This window comes from Morchella importuna, assembly GCF_003444635.1.
Source record: "Morchella importuna strain M04M26 chromosome Unknown Morimp01GS003, whole genome shotgun sequence".
NCBI lineage: Eukaryota > Fungi > Ascomycota > Pezizomycetes > Pezizales > Morchellaceae > Morchella > Morchella importuna.
The window spans coordinates 2,263,416-2,280,692 of NW_025763400.1; the positions used below are offsets into that span (position 1 = coordinate 2,263,416).

Below are 17,277 nucleotides of genomic sequence, written 5' to 3' on the forward strand. Positions count from 1 at the left end.
GGGTGGAAGTGCTACAAAATTTCTTGTTTATCTCCTTTTTTTTCTTTTTTTCTTTTCTTGTGTGTGGGGTATACGGAATCATAGAGGCAGGCATGAGCATGACAACTTTAAAGCTCGTGTTTGTTACATACATAACTAAACAAACTGAGCCCATGTGCAACCCCCCTTGAAGCGTCTCAGCGAAATTACTCTGCTGGGCCCGTATCTAGTTGTAGTCATGTATATTGATACCGTCGCCAGAATAGGCACTTCCCCCCCCCGTAACGATGCCTTCTCGCCAATAGAGGAAGACCCGCCCTTCCCAATATTCTGCGTAGAAGTGTCCGGACGTCTCCGCTTGCAATATATTGCTGCTGTTGCGGCAATAGGCACAAATAGGCCAAGATCTCGAGCTCTAGGCCTATAGTCGTTGAGCTCGATATTACCGATTTAAGCTGTAGGTTCTGTACTTGGGTATCGTGAGTGGTCTCTCAATTTTCATGGTGGACCTGCAGTTTTTTATAGGGATAAGTGTGATATAAGACTTTATTTAGGTTCTACATGGTGTCTTGTTGTAGCCTACGACTGAGGTTAGGGATTTGCAGACAAATATCACTTCCGACCCAAAACACACATGGGTGAGTGGTAGTGTAATGGTGCCTTCCCTTCGATTACAGGAGGTCCAGGGTTCGACCCAGGGGTGGGAGTAGCAGATATTGGCTGGACCATCATTGCAGTACTTTTTGTGATTTTTGCGTAAGAAAAACACATGACCGATAAGGAAATATTTCTTCACCCGCATCAGATAGAAAGAGCTTGTAAGGGTTAGTCTGTCCATGTACCTGTACCTAAGCTCTTCTTGACTGATTTGGGGGGACTGAAAGGTGGAGATATCTTTTTTTTATCCGCACTGCCATGTCTTAACACATTTTTATTATAGACGTAGCGCCGAAAGGTGTTGAAAAGACAGATTTTAGACGTGATCAATCCATGTGAGCGGAGCGAATATATAGCAGCCATCACCATCAAGCGTCGATTTAACGTCTTCTACGTTAGTAGATATATTTACCACACGGGGGTAAGATGAAATATAAGGGTGTTTTTTTTCCTTCTTTTTTCTCATCACACCTCTTACGCAAAAAGCACAAAAAGTACCGCAGTGGTGGTCCAGCCATATCTGCTACTCCCACCCCTGGGTTGAACCCTGGACCTTCTGCAATCGAAGGCAAGGCACAACCTCGCGATGTTCTGGGGGGCGAGTGATAACCATTACACTACCACTCGCCCATGCTTTTTGTGGGGGGAAGTGGTATTTGGCTGTGTGCTGGAGGGAGGTGGGTCAAGTGACTGGGCTATGTGTTTTGGGGTGCTTTCTTACATATTCACGGGGGCTGGATTGGGCGGATGTCTTCCCGTGAAGCGCTTTATAGATCCTGGGGGACGTGTTGCGGGGGATTATGGACTACGTGTGTGCACTAAGTATCTTTTTCTTTCTATTTTACTGAGGTGATGAATCAGGGTCGCTTTGTGACTGGAATTCAAGGTTTGGGATTCTTCGACGAGCTCGTACTTCGTACTCAGGGAAAAGTACAGGTATGACGGAAATACCAAAGGAGGGGTCAAGAGGCATGCCTTTAGTTCTCCCATACCGACACGACTTGGGAACTCCCAGCCCTATAAGTCATAATGAGGCCGCCGTGTTATACAGACCCCTCCCACAACATTACCAACCTCCGCGCCCGCATCACGAACCATCACTCGACCCCCGGCCAAGCATTTCCAACACAACCATCCATCCCACGTTAGTAACATTCCAACCAACATCCCACCATACTCAATTCCCACCAACACCCCACCACACAGACACACAAGAACAATGGCGCCGTCATCCCGCCTCCACATCACGCTCAACAAGTCTCCCGACAAGACCATCCAAACACACACCTACAACCACCGCGTCGACCTCGTCCTCCCCACCGACCTCTACACCCTCATTTCCGCTGGCCTCGGCCCCGCGCTCGCGCAGCCGCTGCGGTGCTGGCGCTTCCGGGCGCCGCTGTCGGCGCTGCTGGAGACGGGGTTCCTGAATAAGTATATAAAGTCGGGTTCGTTTCGTCTGGCACACCCCGCAATTGGTGGTGGTGGGTGATGGTTAACGGCATGTGAGTGGGTGAATGTAGGAGACGTGATTATGCTGTCCCAGGGGAGGGTCGATGCGGATAATATCTATACCCTCACCTCTGGCATCTTGCGGCTCTCGCTGAGGCATGAGACGTATGAGACCGCAGGGCTGGTCGGGAAGCCTGCGCGCTTTGGAAACACCGCTGGTAGCAAGCGGCCTCGGCGATACCGTACACTCCTCCCTCCCCTATCCTCTACTCCCCTCCTTCAAAAACTAAACAGTAGGAAAAAACAGTCGTCGAACACAACCTCCGCGACCCCAGCATGTCCCCCGGCAAAAAGAACTTCGACCGCCTCGTCTGGAGCTTCTCAAACGTGCTCAAAGACCCCGTGACATGGCTGTTCTGCGACCTCAACCAAGCCAAGATGCCAGAGACCGTTTCATGCCCCGTGCTGTCGGCGCTGTCGGCGCTGCCGCGCGATATGCAGATGCCGGTTGTTGTGGCCACCACGGACGTTCTGGTTCCTGGTTTGGTGGCGCCGGAAGGCTCGCGAATCGCTGGTGGGGGGAAGTCGGAGAAGGCGGAGTTCCATAGGGAGATGTGGCGCGAGTGGGCGCTGGGCGTGTATGAATGGCTTGCAATGGTACAGCTGGGGGCGACGGGGGCGGCGGATCGGGTGAGGGTGAGGGACACCGTGGATCCGCTGCTGTCGACGTATGAGGTTGAGGACGGCGTGGCGGGGAGTGTGATGAGGTTGACGTGGCGGGGGATGGTGCCTGCTACGTGGATTGGGCGGCTGTGGAGAGCTGTGAAGTAAGTTGTTCTTCCAAGTGCGGTGTGTGCGGGTGTTCTGATAGGGGTGTTGTGTAGTGCTTCGATGGACGGGAAGGATGGATGGGCGGCCATCACGGTGCATGGCTTTGAGAACTCCCCGATTAGTTGGGGTGCGAATGCGCATGGTTCGCTGAATGGCGGTGAGAACGGGTATACGATACTTAGACTGCCGCGTGAGGGCGCTGCGGGGGAGAAGAGCGGTAGGTGCATAATCTACGAGGTCCTGGGTAGCCAGGACGAATATTCGTAAACTTGTGGATGCACTGTGCGTTTTATAGAACTGTAATTGTAGTTGCAAGTTGTTGGCTGTTTGGAACGGTGTACGCCCTGGATTCTACGGCACCAGAAGGTATACAGTCCGGCATTGTTGCTAAGAGCTGTGTGTTTAGAGCTGTTAGCTGCTCGAGAAGACGATCCTGCTCTCCCGCAGCGGTGAATGAGACGCTTGGCATCTCAAACTTCTGCTCCACTAGGAACTGGCAGGTTAAATGTGGTGGCCACTCGGCGCCCAGGAGTCGTCTCGAAGAGGACTACATGTTCAAAGGAAAGAGACGTCGAGGTTGCTATCTTGGAGTACACCGGTTGTGAAACGTAATCTACGTGCCCCCATACGCTATATACATATATTTGGGTAAGTGATGGTGGGTGAAGGAGTGTAATGGAGTCACGGAATCTCACTCGTTCATGAAGATAATTTTAAGTTTCTGCACACAGATTTCACTTTTATACCGCCAACGTCGCCGCTCTAATAATTTGTGAAAGTTTGGCCTCCCTATCGTCTAGATATAGGTGTTTCTAGGGCAAATTAGTATCTTGATAACTATTAACTATTTGTTAGATGTTATCGTTCGCGAACGGACTATGCCTACACAAATACCATGACCCTAACACTTGACTACATGTATTTCATATAAGTCCCTCTCTATATTCCAGGATATAGGATTTGATATGTAGATACATCTGTCAGATCAGTATTATTCAATTAAACCCCTTTAGAGCTCCAGATCGTCAGTAGATAAGCGTCCCAATATCCAATACCAAAAGATACTATATATCTCCTAATTTCACAGCATTCCTACACAGCCAGTATCCCCCCCATAATTAATCTACAAACCCACCCCTTGGCCCCAAGCGAGTGATATCTCGTGTATATGCATATCCACTCCAACAACAGGGATACCGCGGAGCCTCACCACGTCTCCAAACCGCGAGCTCACAACCGCTCAATCAATCCCACCACCACCGCACCACACAATGGTCTCCCTCCTCTGCAATCCCCTCGCCACCGCCGAGCAGCTCGCCTCCTCCCCCAGCCTCTCCGACGGCGTCCCCGCCGACCTCGAAACCACCCTCCGCTGGGCCGGCTGCACACTCATCCAATCCGCCGGAATCCTCCTACAACTGTCAGTCCCCCTCCCTTCTCTCCCCCCTCCTCCCCTATACACACACAAAACTCACGGACAGCTTATACTAACCCGCCATCCATAGGCCGCAAAAGACAATCGCAACAGCCTCAATCCTCTTCCAGCGCTTCTACCTCCTCTCCAGCCTTCGCGCCTACCCCCTCCTCCCCACCGTCCATGGCGCCCTCTACCTCTCCACAAAGCTCACCGAGCACCCCACCAAGCCCCGCGACATCATCAACGTCACCACCTATCTCCTCTCGTGCCCCTCCCCCTCCCCCATCTCCCCCCCGCCATCCAAAGCCGCCGTGGCAGCGGTAACCCCCGAGCAGTACTACGTCTCCGAGTCCACCTACTACACCGCGCGCACCGCGCTCCTCGCCGCCGAGACCCAGATCCTAAGAGCAACGGGCTTCCAGACGGCCGTGAGCCTGCCGTATACGCTGGCGATTAATTATCTGCAGGCGCTGGACGCGCTGGACGGCGCCGTGGTGAGGAGGGCGTTTGGGTATTTGACGGATGCGCTGGTGAGCCCCGGTTTGCTGTATCTGACGCATCAGCCGAACTCGCTGGCGGTTGCGGCGGTGTATTTGGCGGCGAGGGAGGAGGGGGTGAAGTTGCCGGGGGGTTGGTGGGAAGTGTTTGATGTTGAGAGGGAGGAGTTGGGGTTTTTGGTGGTGGGGATGAAGGGCGTGACGGAGTTTGTGGAGAAGCAGGTGAAGGTGTGGAGGAGGGAGGGGGGGCTGTGGGGGGTTGATGAGTTGGAAATGGCATTGGAGAGGAGAAGAGTCTTGGAAGAGGCTATGGAAGAGTAGCTATAGTTAATCTTGATTTCATAGAGGCAATTGGCGTTATGTTTTTTTGTTTTTTTAGTCGACTAATTTATAAAGTTACACATTACTATCCATAATTGATCAGGCACATCTTATATACTTTAGTGACTTTTGAAAGCTCCAATACCATATATTTCTGATAACTATCCTACTGGCCCTCATGATATCTAAATATCTTACAAAATCCATGGAATCATAACCTTCTTCTTCTTGTATGCACTCCCAAACTCCTTCCTATATCTCCTCTCCTTCTTCATCGCCCATTTAGCCATAGTAACCCCACCCACGGCGATAAAGAGACCCACTGACCAGTTTCCTCCCGAAATAAGCCATACCGCCAACCAGCCCAAAACCTCAAAGCTATAGTTCGGGCATGTGACCGTGTCGAACCCATAGCCCGTCGGGATAGCTCTCTTGGTGGATCCTTCAGGGCGGAGTGAGCGTAATGTCATGTGGGTCGCGAAATTTGAAAGCTGCGCAAATACCCACAGCGCAATACCACCGTAAAGAACCGCGGGGTTATTCTCAGCGCGTAAGGAACTCGGCCACCAAGAGCCAGCAGTAGTGGGCGCAGGCGTGTAAAGAAACAGCGCCATCAAGAGACCGCTAAGGAGCCAGTAGTGCGCGGAATTGCGGAATACATAATTAAACGGCATGGTGTTTGCCGAGAAGCGGTGGACAAATGTGGTTTCAAACTCGCGTTTGACAAAGTGCAGGGTTGTAAGAATGCACAGTACCTTCTGGACTGTTGTTGCTGGTGGTATAACATCTGTTGTAGGGAAGTATGGGATGTGGGAGAGGGGGTTGAGAGGTGAGTTGGAGTATAGGTAAGGGCGGAGGTAAAGCAATGCCAAAGGGTGCATGATAATAGGCCCGATGTATTCGATCTGAAAGACTGTGCGCCAGCCTATCTGAGGACCTTTGGGCAAAGTTTAGTACTCTACGTCACGCGAGCAGGGGGTAGGGTATGAGAAGACCTACCCAAATCTTTGGCGAAGATTTTGCTGTCTTTCAGGAGTCCGAGCTCCTCCACCATAACATCTTTCCCGGAATCCTTCTTTACGGAAATAACGCTACCATCACTACCCTTGGTGAGCCTCAGACGGTCACGGGAAAGGCCAGTTGTTGCAGAAAGACGCGTGTAGAGCGATTCCGTAGTGCAGGTTGCCAGATCAATCTCAATAGATGATGGGAGGTTCCTAATGGGACGACCTAGTGGATATCCGGGAGTGTCAGCAAAAGCCTCTCTCTCTCTCTCTAGCAATCAATTTGGAAAGAAAAAAGCATACCCCTAGGTTCAATCTTAAGGGAAATCATTTCAATTGATAGGATGGGCCGACGATGTGGGATAAGGAGTTGAATTCACAGAACTAGATCTGGGACAGTCTTATGTGAAGAATCGAGACTGGAAGGAGTCCCGAGCTGGCTATTTTTTTCCATTTTCTTGGCGCATAGATACCGTGTCCAGTTTTGTTGTTGGGACCTCGGCTGACGTATGTGGAAAGGCATGGATCACTCAACAGTTGTGTTTTATGCTATGTAAGAGAGCGACGAGAGCCTCCAGAGATACGAAGTTGCCACATGTCGGCGGATAGACAGAAAGATCTGGGTTTAGTTATTACTGCTTGTATGTACCTACATGATGTATCAAGTAAGACCGGAATCGGACTTGACGGACTTTGTTGCATGCATCGGAGGTGTGAGATAATCCCTGCAGTCTCTGTACTGTTCATGATCAGTCACTCGTTCAACCCGTTTGCAACGCCGAGAACCTACTAGGTAATCATTAATCATAAATACTTGTGTAGCTACATATACTGTACACATGTGCTCAAAGGATATTATAGATCAAGGTTCTACTTGAAATAAAGTATGCATACAGGGGACCCGAAGCTGATTACATCGCACTCGGAAGCTCGTATATTACGACCATGGTCTTCATTCAGATTCATATCTTTTTAGACTTAATTAATGCGTCCAGAGGCCGCTCGTTGCCAGTACTTGTGATACACAAAAGCATTCACCCTATGCTACATGTAGTAATGCAAAACGAATAAGGACAATGTCCTGCTATAATCATGTAGAGTTGAGGTTGAGACTTTAAGGGCATTACTAAGGGATGAGGTTATAAATTAATTGACTCTTGGCTCAAATATATAGGCACATGAAGTCATTATTACTAACATACCCCTAGGCTATCAAATGAGACAAAGGCTAAATGGACCCTTGTCCCTTGCCCGCAGTTAGGAACGGGCCACTGATCATAGCTCATGTCGTTACTGTACATACATCTCAGCCAACCCAAATTACATGCAGCTATAGCTGTTTTCGTAATTACTGGCCGTAACAATTTCTAGAAAGATATATAGTACCTTATGATTCTCGGGATTTTAGGTTGATATTTTGCCTACAAAAGTCAAGTTTCCCATATGAGAATATCTTACATTCAAATCCTAGAAATGGACTTGAGCTTTGGATAATGATCCATTTGGTGTAAGTGCTTGGGGTAATAGGAACTATATTAAGTGTGTGCAGGCACTCGACTTAAATCTAACCTTATTTTAATGTCTCTCAGGGCAAACGTGGTGGCGACATCCAGTCATCTCCACATGCATGCCCTACGTACTATGTACAGGGTGTTCACGGTATGTGTGAAGAACCCTCATTTAGGAAATTTTATTCTGGACCGGTCCGAGATTGGTTGAATTTTTTCGAAAAGTGACAACTTGGCGGCTAAGTAGGTATTTGAGGGTGTATGTCCTAGTGTTTGCAATGTAACCTCCACCACCGCAATTTGACTCTTTCTCACCCCCGATCTTTTGGAACTCCCCCCAAAATTTCTTTAAAAACATCAAAACACTGCTCAGATCAAGCAGGGAGCGAGCCCTATTCTGTGGTTATTTTTTTGTATTTTTAGTTAAATATTTCGACTTTTTAAGTGAAGATATGTGAAAGTTCTTCAGACTTTTTTCCAACATACAAATTGTGTGGCTAAGCCCATTGTAATGCATTGTAACTCTGAAGGTTGTTGGTCACTTTTGGTTGCCACGCGTGGCGCCCATACAATTTCGAACCAATAAATCGATGTTCTCGGTATTTAGGGTGAACACCCTGTACATGCACCTACATACATACATGTATGTATCTATGTAGTTTAGGTTCGAATGTAGAGTATATTAAAGTACATGTACTCTATATACTCGTAGCTTCATAGCGTTTCCGAACACGACCAATATTGCATGACATACAAAAAGGTGGATTTGGCGCTTTTTTGCATGGTATGCAATAGCAGTCTTGTTCGGAAACGTCATGAAGCTACGAGTATGTAAATGTATGTAAAAGCAAAAGTAGAGGGGCGTACATGTACCTGTCGGCTCGATTCCTGGTTTGTGCTTCGTCTAGTAATAGCAGAAACCCTGACCCTATCAGCTATAAACCCCCGGGAAAACATTACAAAATAGCGATAGGTATCATAACGAAGTGAAATAATAGGGCAACGGTTTTTCTCGTGTTGTGGGGTCTCTTTGGGCCTTCCTCGGACCTTGCTCGGTCAATACTTCAGAGATTCATAAAATGGTACCAACCTCAAACCTCCGAGGTGCCTCTCTGGGCTCGATCTTGGCACATTCAACTTGTATTAGGAATTCAGGGCTGGCGGAATTAATGCTGGACCAACGAAGTATGAAATACTACTGTTAGATATGTATGGGGGTTCATGATAATCTTTTGAAGCTGATGGCTCGTAAGCTAATTATAGTGGAGAAAGGTGCTCGGGGGTCAAGTATACTTACTATTTCCTCGGCAGCGTTTGCCACACCAGACCCTATGGCAGCAAGCTGCTCATAGGGGATTGGTAAGAGACTAAGTAGATACACTTCAGTACATGCACCTAAGTGTTTCATTGCCTAGATCGATATCGGTTTTGCTAATCCCTTCATAATAGATCACTCGATATATTAGGTCGTATTGGGCTCGCTGGTAGACTTCAAGAGCTTGATCCTATATGAATCTGCTGTTAGCTATTATGAAACATTGGGACATATACACAGCCTTCAAGGATCAGTTCCTGCTACCTGATCTGGCTAAGACGAGTAGAAACTAAGGACTGTGTTACCATAGGGTTAACATGTTTATTTGTAACGCGACCCTAAACAACGCTTTCTCTTTGGATGAGTTTGTATAGTTTGCCGATTGTACCGATTATAGCGATAATTAATCCTGTGTTCTCCTATGTATCTTGTTACATACCAGCCACTTTGGATCTCCCCTCGGCAGTCCCCATGTGTGCACGACGGCGCTTCTTCCTCGTAGCAAGTGAAAAGGCCTCGCCGAAACGACCGGCGAAAGCAGTGCCTATACTGAGGTGTTTCAATCATCGGTTTGATATAGTATTCTGTCCTGGTAGCTGTGTTAGTTGTGTTAGACCTCGGGATTGACAAAGAGCTCATTCACACAGTAGAAGCACATGTCCATTGTCCTGGGATCACGGCTTGACCCTCGATTATTCTATCTTTGGGACAGGTATTCTGGACAAATCCACGGAAACAAACATGTCCCTGGTCACAAAGGGTTGGCCGGCGGCTGTACCGTATTCGCGGTACGTGGAAGCTGTTACATGGGTAAACATCAACCGCCCAACGGTAGATCACACTCGACGCGCCGTCAGGTGATACTGCATGGTTGTGACTTGGAACAGCAGTATGCACTCCGCAACTGTCTTTAGATGGCAAGCTTAGCCCGGTAAACAATCTTATGTAATGGCGCTCTTCTAATCTCATCTGCCTGTGGTCTTGGTACTAGACTTTATGGAAATATTTTGCCAATAGACCAACACACGTGTGTTTTTAAGGCACATCATCGCGGTGATTGTTAGGATTGGGCTGTTTGGCTGTCCGCGATGTCGTCGACAGTGTGGGGAACGGAAAGATCCGATTAGATAGGAACAAGACTTCTCAAGCTTAAGCGTTGTGTGAGATATGGAGGTTGGGGGCATGCACGGAATGACATCCTCTTGAGAGACAGGCACAGACCGACCGCGACAACCGTTGTCACCAGGGTTTGATACCCAGAACCAGAACACAACTCGATGTATCGGTTCAGACTTGAGCTCCGGAGGAGAGAGGCATGTGTGATGTGCACACAGCACTCTAGGTACAGTCGCAACTCGATATGCCGGACTGCCAAGATTCGAAGGATTTCATACGGGATAGCAAAAAATTCGGGATAGCAAATTGATTTTGCAGTAAAAAAAACCAAAACCCAGAGGATTTCGTACGGGATAGCAAGGGATCCGGCGTATTGAGATCCGGCATATCGAGTTGTGACTGTACTCTAGAGCATGTTGAACTAAAACTAAAGCTCCAGCCAGGTTCTTCCCCCACCACATGCCAAGCGTCGCAAGAGGTCTTTCCGTCTCCCGAGTCCAGTTAGCCAAATTCGTTCGCTTGTTTGCATTTCGCCATCCGATGATGGATGGTTCGGTAATCCTGGTACGCATAGGAACCCCTCGCCGCCAAACTGCTCAAACTCCATCGATCATCGAGCTCTCGTCATAGCATGACCTTGACCTTCTAATGCTCTTCCCTCCTCACCTCTCAATTCCATCCTCCCTTCCTTTTTTCCTTCACCTACCCTCTTAACTATCTCTTATTCAGAAGGCACATCTTTGTCACTCTCTAGTACGGCGTGCCCTACTGTACTACACACACGTACTCTATTGTCAAAGGTATGCGAGAGACCAGATTGATACATGGCGCCCTTGGTTCTTCTAGCGTGCTTGTTCATTCCCGCTTTGCCAATTCTGAACACGCAGCCCATTCCCTCACGTTGCCAGTGATGCTCCACACCCTAAAACGTTCAATACCCAACGGGAGTCCGTGCCTGCCAACTCCCCTCCTCGTACACCCTTGCCATTGCTCAGCTTTTGCCTTATCCTACCTTCCTTCAGTAAACCAGTCAATCGGTCAACCCTCGCCGCCCCCAGTCATCCCTTGTCCCGTCCCTCCTCCCACCTTCCGATTATCTGTTCCATAAAACCTCCCCCCCGTTCGAATCTCAATCCCTCAATCCAACCCTTTTCTTTTTCGTCCATTTGGACACATACATGTCTCTGTCCTAGTCAAGCCTCTCCTTCTAACAAGTGTATCTGATTAGCCCACCCCTCTCCTTAGCCCGGAGAGCCAAACCCTGCCCCTCCAACCAATCGACATTGCGCACAATATTGTGGTATCAAATAAAACCCACAGACATCCCCCCGTCTATCCCACCAAAGGGAAAAAAAAAACCTCTCACCCTCCCTAATAACGATCTCTTACTCTCTTCCATTCCTACCTCTCGTTGTGACCCTTCCTTTCTTTCCCATCATCCATCGACTCTCCCTTCTTCTGCTACTACTACTACTACCCGCCTCTCCCTTGACTACCATCGCCTATTACTCCAATAACTGCGCGCCCCGACGCAACTTCAATATAGACATCGCTTGCAGTCACTTGCTCCACAAGACTGAAACGGTGATCTCACAAAAGCTGGCAAGCAGAGCTAGCAGTCAATATACATTACAACTCATCACAGTCCCTCCTTGAGATTCGTATTTCGTTGATTCCATTAATCAACCATCTCCAGATACAAGGGAAAAAGAGGAAAAGAAAAGAGAAAAAAAGGATCCAGTCCAATTTTCTTCTTTACTTTTCAACTTGCTACTGCGTTTTTTTTTGGATAACGTTTCAAATCAATCAATCCAACCTCTTTCTCTTCTAACTACTACCAACTGCTTGAATTTCTACTTCTTACGACTGCATTTGAAAACGTACTTGCAACGAATTGAAATTTTTTTTTGAAACAAAGCTATTCGACATTTGGTATGCTACATTAGTTTTGTTGCCTCGCCTCACGTATTACATTGTAATTGTTTTCTGATAAGGAGGTACTTGAAATTTGGTTTCTTGTCTAGATTTCTCAGGTATAATCGGCATTGATCTCCGGTTTTGCCCTGGTCAAATATTCCGCCATAGTTTAAATTAACTGAACGGTCTCTTTTTATAAGGTAATTCCCCGTCGATTCACTATCAATCTACTGCACTGTTACATAGAAAGCCCATCCCATCCCATCCTGAATTAGTAACCCAAATAAAGTCCACCGCCAACTGAGCTTTTGTCTGTTCGGATTGTGTTTTGGAAAGAATGTTTGGCTAACTTGAGAACATTTTACACCCATCATTAGTAACGAGAAAATGGAGCAACAACAGCAACAACAGAACAACAATCTGCAGCCTACTGGGCCGGGAGGTCGCAGGCTGCATATTGCACATAGGAGGTCGCCTTCGGAGCTGACCCCGCTCATGAGTATGTCTATTTCTCTTCATCATCAGGCAGAGGCCAACAAAGCTGCCCAAAACCCGTTCCGTCCCCAAGGATCCAGAGGAGGTGGAATAGACCCTGCCTATCATGAAGCATGCTTACAGAGGAGCGCAGTGGAGCAATTGGCTCTTCAGCAACAGATCGAGATGCTGCAAGCACAGCAACAACAGATGCTCTCAGCGCATCAACAGTACGCAAACATGGGGCTGCTTCCTGGACAAGCTCATCTACAGCAACAAGGTTTCAACATCCCACATCAAATCCCCAATATTTCACCTCAACAACAGCAGGGAAGCTTCCAGTTTCCTCAGCATCAGCAAGGTTCCGCGCCACAGGGTGCTCCTACTCAGCCTTCTGCCCATAGGCGCAACCAATCTGCTATGCCAGGCATGGGTGCTGCTGCTGGTGGACCTCCCCCAGCCCCTTCATCGGGTGCTGCCGGAGCTTTTGGTGAATTCTCCCTAGGGCATTCTAACTCAACAGGAAGCGGTGGTGCTGCACCTCAGCGCCGACCAGCCGGTGGACCAGCCGGACAAGGCGGTGCTGCCAGCAGTGGTCATCAACGTAGACACTCACTTGCTCTTCCTGAAGCGATTCAGGCGGCTCAATTGGCACAAGCACAGAGGGGACAGGGCAATTTTCAGTTCCCTGCTCCTGGAGCAGCAGCGACCAGCGGTGCTAGCCCAACATCCACTCCGGCGCCTGCCGGAGAAAGCTCTAGCCCTGCAACTGCTAACAGCTCAGTACCTGCTACAGCGACAACTCCGGCAATCAACAAACCTACTTCACTTGCACCTCCTAGACCTGGAGGAAGAGGTGGGCACGGAAGAAGCCAGAGTCTTGCGGTCATGAACGGCAGGAACAACAACCCTGTAGGTGGTAATCGCATTGGAGGTTTTCAATTCCCCCCACCTATGGCTACGAATGATGCCGGTGCAGGAGCAGCCTCTTCAGGACAAGGCGGAAATCAACAAGGCGGTAATGTGGAGCGTCGTGGCAGTAACTCTGGGTTCCAAGGTCATAACCGCCAGGGCTCAAGAAATTATGAGGGTAACTGGCGCAACCAGAACCAGAACCAGAATCAACAGCAGGGTCATCAGCCAGTTGCTTCGGTTGACCTTCAGAACCTTCAAGGTATGGGATTTCAACCGGGACACCGGGCGAGGGCTTCGATTGGGGCTTTCTCTTTCCCTGCCCAACAGGGACTGATGCTTCCTGGACCTGGGCAAAACATGTTTATGGGACAGCCCATACTCAACCCGGGATTGTTGCAGCAACAGACACTCAACCAGCTTCAGATGCAACAGGCAGCATTGAACGCCCAAAGCATGACACTCGGACAGATGGGCCAGGTTGGAGGGCCGAATATGTCCAATCAGCAGGCACAACAACAGAGGAAGACTTTGTTCACTCCCTATCTTCCGCAAGCTAACTTGCCGGCGCTTTTGGCAGATGGTCAATTGGTATCTGGTATCTTGAGGGTCAATAAGAAGAACAGAAGTGACGCGTATGTTTCTACTCAGGATGGGCTCTTGGACGCCGATATCTTCATTTGTGGAAGTAAGGACCGAAACAGGGCCTTGGAAGGTGATTTGGTTGCCGTCGAGCTTCTCGATGTCGATGAAGTTTGGGGTCAGAAGCGCGAGAAAGAGGAAAAGAAAAAGCGCAAAGACATTAGCGACACTAGAGGGGGCCCTTCAAATGCACCTACTAGTGCTTCCGCCGACACCGGTGCTAGTACAGACGGTACTCAAGAGCAAACAGGAGGTATCAAGAGGAGAGGAAGTCTCCGTCAACGACCTACCCAGAAGAAGAACGATGATGTGGAGGTGGAGGGGCAGAGCTTGCTTTTGGTCGAAGAGGAGGAGGTTAGTGATGAGCAGAAGCCGTTATTTGCTGGGCATATCGTCGCCGTTATTGAGCGAGTCGCCGGGCAGATGTTTTCCGGGTATGTTATGACCAGTTATAAATACGGTTCTATTTGTATCTAACCTGACTTTCTTTTAGTACTCTTGGTCTATTGCGTCCTAGTAGTCAAGCTACCAAGGAGAAGCAGGAAGCCGAGCGCGCAGCCCGTGAAGGCCACTCTGGAAGACCGTCTCAGCCCGAAAGAGTGCAGGATAAGCCTAAGATTGTTTGGTTTAAGCCCACAGATAAGAGGGTTCCTCTGATTGCTATTCCTACGGAACAGGCGCCGCGTGACTTTGTTGAGAACCACCAGGCCTATGCAAACCGTATTTTTGTTGCTTGTATTAAGCGTTGGCCAATTACCTCTCTCCATCCCTTCGGTACTCTTTTTGAGCAACTCGGGGAAATGGGAGATATGAAGGTTGAAACTGATGCTCTCCTCCGTGATAACAACTTTGGGCCAGACGATTTCTCGGACGCGGTAATTCGCAACGTGGGCTTCGACAACTGGACCGTTGAATCAGAGGCTGAAGAAGTCGTTTCTGCGCGTAAAGATTTCAGGGACCTCAAGACTTTCAGTATTAATGCTAAGGATACCGATGCTATCGGCCATGCTTTCCACACCAAAAAGGTTTCTGAGACAGTTTGGGAAATTGGTGTTCATATCACAGATGTGTCATTTTTCGTCAAGCCCAACTCTTTGGTAGATAGGGAAGCAAAGAAGAGAGGTACTGGAGTGGAGCTGATCAACCGATCGGTTCCATTGCTCCCTGCCAAGTTAGCCGATGAACTCATCTCCCTCAAGCCTGGTCAGGATAGGTTTACATACAGTGTTGTCTTCCAAGTCAATGCCAAGGATGGGAAGGTCATTGAGGAGGAGACATGGGTGGGAAAGGCCATTGTAAAGAATGATGCCAATTTTATGTTTGGTGATATTGATGCTATAATTTCGAACGCCGGGGGTGAAACTACCGCCGCAGACTACAAGGAGGAAATTGGCCTCTTGCACGTAAGTGTTGAACGATCCGTTTTTACACGAATTAAGGCTGACTTTTGCCAGAATATTACACGTAAACTCCGCAAGGAAAGATACAACGCTGACAATGACGAGATCCCTGCTATGCGCTTGGTTTCTTTACTTGATGACGAGAATATTCCCATCGAAGACAATATCTTCCACTCCCGCCCTGCGTACGAGGTCCTTGAAGAACTGTTTGTCAAGACCAATGCGGTTGTTGCTCAAAAGATTGCTGCTGCCCTTCCCGAAAAGGCTCTGCTGCGCCGCCATGCCCGCCCTAACCAGCGTCGCCTAGACAACTTTGGTGAACGGATGAACCGCCTTGGTCATACTATTGATATCTCTAGTAGTGCAGCACTTCAAACGAGCTTGTTCCGCCTTGAAGATCCTGTTGTGCGAATGGTATGTTTACATAACTGACATATGATGACCACGCAATACTAACCCGAGCACAGGGCATGGAAACCCTCCTTATCAAGGGAATGCAACGCGCCAAGTACTTCGTTGGTGGTAAATTACCAGCTGAAATACACGGCCACTATCTTTACAATCTTCCTTTATACACTCATTTCACCAGCCCCATCCGCCGTTACACCGACATAATCGTGCAGCGCCAGTTGGAGGCTGTTCTATCTGATGGTGCTATTGAATTCACCGAGGATATTGAGTCCTTGGCCAAGACTGCCGAACAGTGTAATGTCAAGAAAGATTCGGCGAAAAACGCGCAGGAGCAAAGTATTCACATCGAGCTTTGCCGTGCCGTCGACAAACGCCGACAGGAGCAGGGTGGTGAGTTAATTTGTGAGGCCATTGTTATCAACGTTTACGAATCCGCGTTCGACGTTCTAATCCCCGAATACGGTTTTGAGAAACGTGTGCATTGTGACCAGCTTCCCTTGAAGAAGGCTGAATTTGACAAGACCAACCGAGTTTTGGAGCTGTACTGGGAGAAAGGAGTCCAATCAAATGTATACATTCCCGAGGATGAACGTCCGAAGGGTGGTGCTGCCCTCCGTGCGGCAAATGCTGCAGCTGCTGCGAAGGCCGAGGCTGCAGCACAGAAGGCTGCTCATGAGGCGGAAGAGAAACAACGCAAAATGATGGAAATCTCTTCTCTGTCTATCAATGATCAGGATGCATTATTCGATGATGACGAGGAAGAAGAAGAGGAGGAGGAGGAAGAAGAAGAGCAAGCACCTGTTCCTGAGCAATCATCTTTGGCACCGCCACAGTCAAATACTCGACCAACTCAGAGCATGCCTGGATCACCGACGAAACCTTCCAGCGCACAAACTCCTCACCGAACTCGCTCGGACCCTAAAATGTCTGTCACTACGATTGGCGAGAAGACAGACAGCACGGAGGTTTCTAACAAGGAAAAATACTTGCATATGTTCACCTTGCGCGAGGAAAAGAGCGATTATATTCAGGAGGTTAGGGAACTGACGAGGGTTCCAGTCTTCCTTAAGACCGAGCTGAGCAAGAGTCCTCCGTATGCCCCACTCCCCCCAATATCTATCAATGAAAATTCGATTGCTAATAGGCTCTTTGTATAGTTGCTTGACTATCCGGTCGCTAAACCCTTATGCCCTGTAAGGACCCTCACATTTATGGCAACGCGAATAAGAGATGTGCTTTGATATTATTTATGGTTGTCCTTAAACATATTTGGGCTGTACGAATGGATGTGGGTGGTATTGAATAGTGCTATTTGAATGAATTGGTGTTTTATTTTCTTCATAACATATTAACTTGGGTGATTGATTTTGCCATGTTTTCTCGATGGAGGCTGGCCAGCTAATTCCGTATTCTCATCTGGCTTG

At 48.6% G+C, this 17,277-nt stretch overlaps 5 protein-coding genes across 5 annotated transcripts; 3 read left to right on the forward strand and 2 right to left on the reverse strand.

Moving 5' to 3' along the window:
• Positions 1–1,855: 1,855 nt before the first annotated feature.
• On the forward strand, positions 1,856–3,186 carry LAJ45_02128 (uncharacterized protein; the record flags this gene model as incomplete). The annotated part of the gene is made up of 4 exons (XM_046111720.1): positions 1,856–2,084; positions 2,160–2,330; positions 2,396–2,915; positions 2,973–3,186. 4 exons carry the CDS (start codon positions 1,856–1,858, stop codon positions 3,184–3,186), a joined length of 1,134 nt encoding a protein of 377 aa, XP_045975664.1.
• A 1,004-nt stretch (positions 3,187–4,190) lies between these two features.
• On the forward strand, positions 4,191–5,154 carry LAJ45_02129 (uncharacterized protein; the record flags this gene model as incomplete). The annotated part of the gene is made up of 2 exons (XM_046111721.1): positions 4,191–4,339; positions 4,425–5,154. The coding sequence occupies 2 exons, from the start codon at positions 4,191–4,193 to the stop codon at positions 5,152–5,154; spliced, it is 879 nt and encodes a 292-aa protein (XP_045975665.1).
• Positions 5,155–5,348: 194 nt separating this feature from the next.
• Positions 5,349–6,489, reverse strand: LAJ45_02130 (uncharacterized protein; the record flags this gene model as incomplete). Its single annotated transcript, XM_046111722.1, has 3 exons — positions 5,349–6,091; positions 6,154–6,384; positions 6,462–6,489. The coding sequence occupies 3 exons, from the start codon at positions 6,487–6,489 to the stop codon at positions 5,349–5,351; spliced, it is 1,002 nt and encodes a 333-aa protein (XP_045975666.1).
• Positions 6,490–8,570: 2,081 nt separating this feature from the next.
• LAJ45_02131 (uncharacterized protein) lies at positions 8,571–9,074 on the reverse strand (the record flags this gene model as incomplete). Its single annotated transcript, XM_046111723.1, has 4 exons — positions 8,571–8,588; positions 8,757–8,789; positions 8,863–8,904; positions 8,964–9,074. 4 exons carry the CDS (start codon positions 9,072–9,074, stop codon positions 8,571–8,573), a joined length of 204 nt encoding a protein of 67 aa, XP_045975667.1.
• A 1,563-nt stretch (positions 9,075–10,637) lies between these two features.
• LAJ45_02132 (uncharacterized protein) lies at positions 10,638–17,050 on the forward strand (the record flags this gene model as incomplete). The annotated part of the gene is made up of 13 exons (XM_046111724.1): positions 10,638–10,647; positions 10,827–10,897; positions 11,326–11,397; positions 11,743–11,758; positions 12,016–12,029; positions 12,122–12,130; positions 12,183–12,214; positions 12,392–12,513; positions 12,643–14,476; positions 14,536–15,445; positions 15,497–15,856; positions 15,910–16,946; positions 17,011–17,050. 13 exons carry the CDS (start codon positions 10,638–10,640, stop codon positions 17,048–17,050), a joined length of 4,527 nt encoding a protein of 1,508 aa, XP_045975668.1.
• Positions 17,051–17,277: the final 227 nt, after the last annotated feature.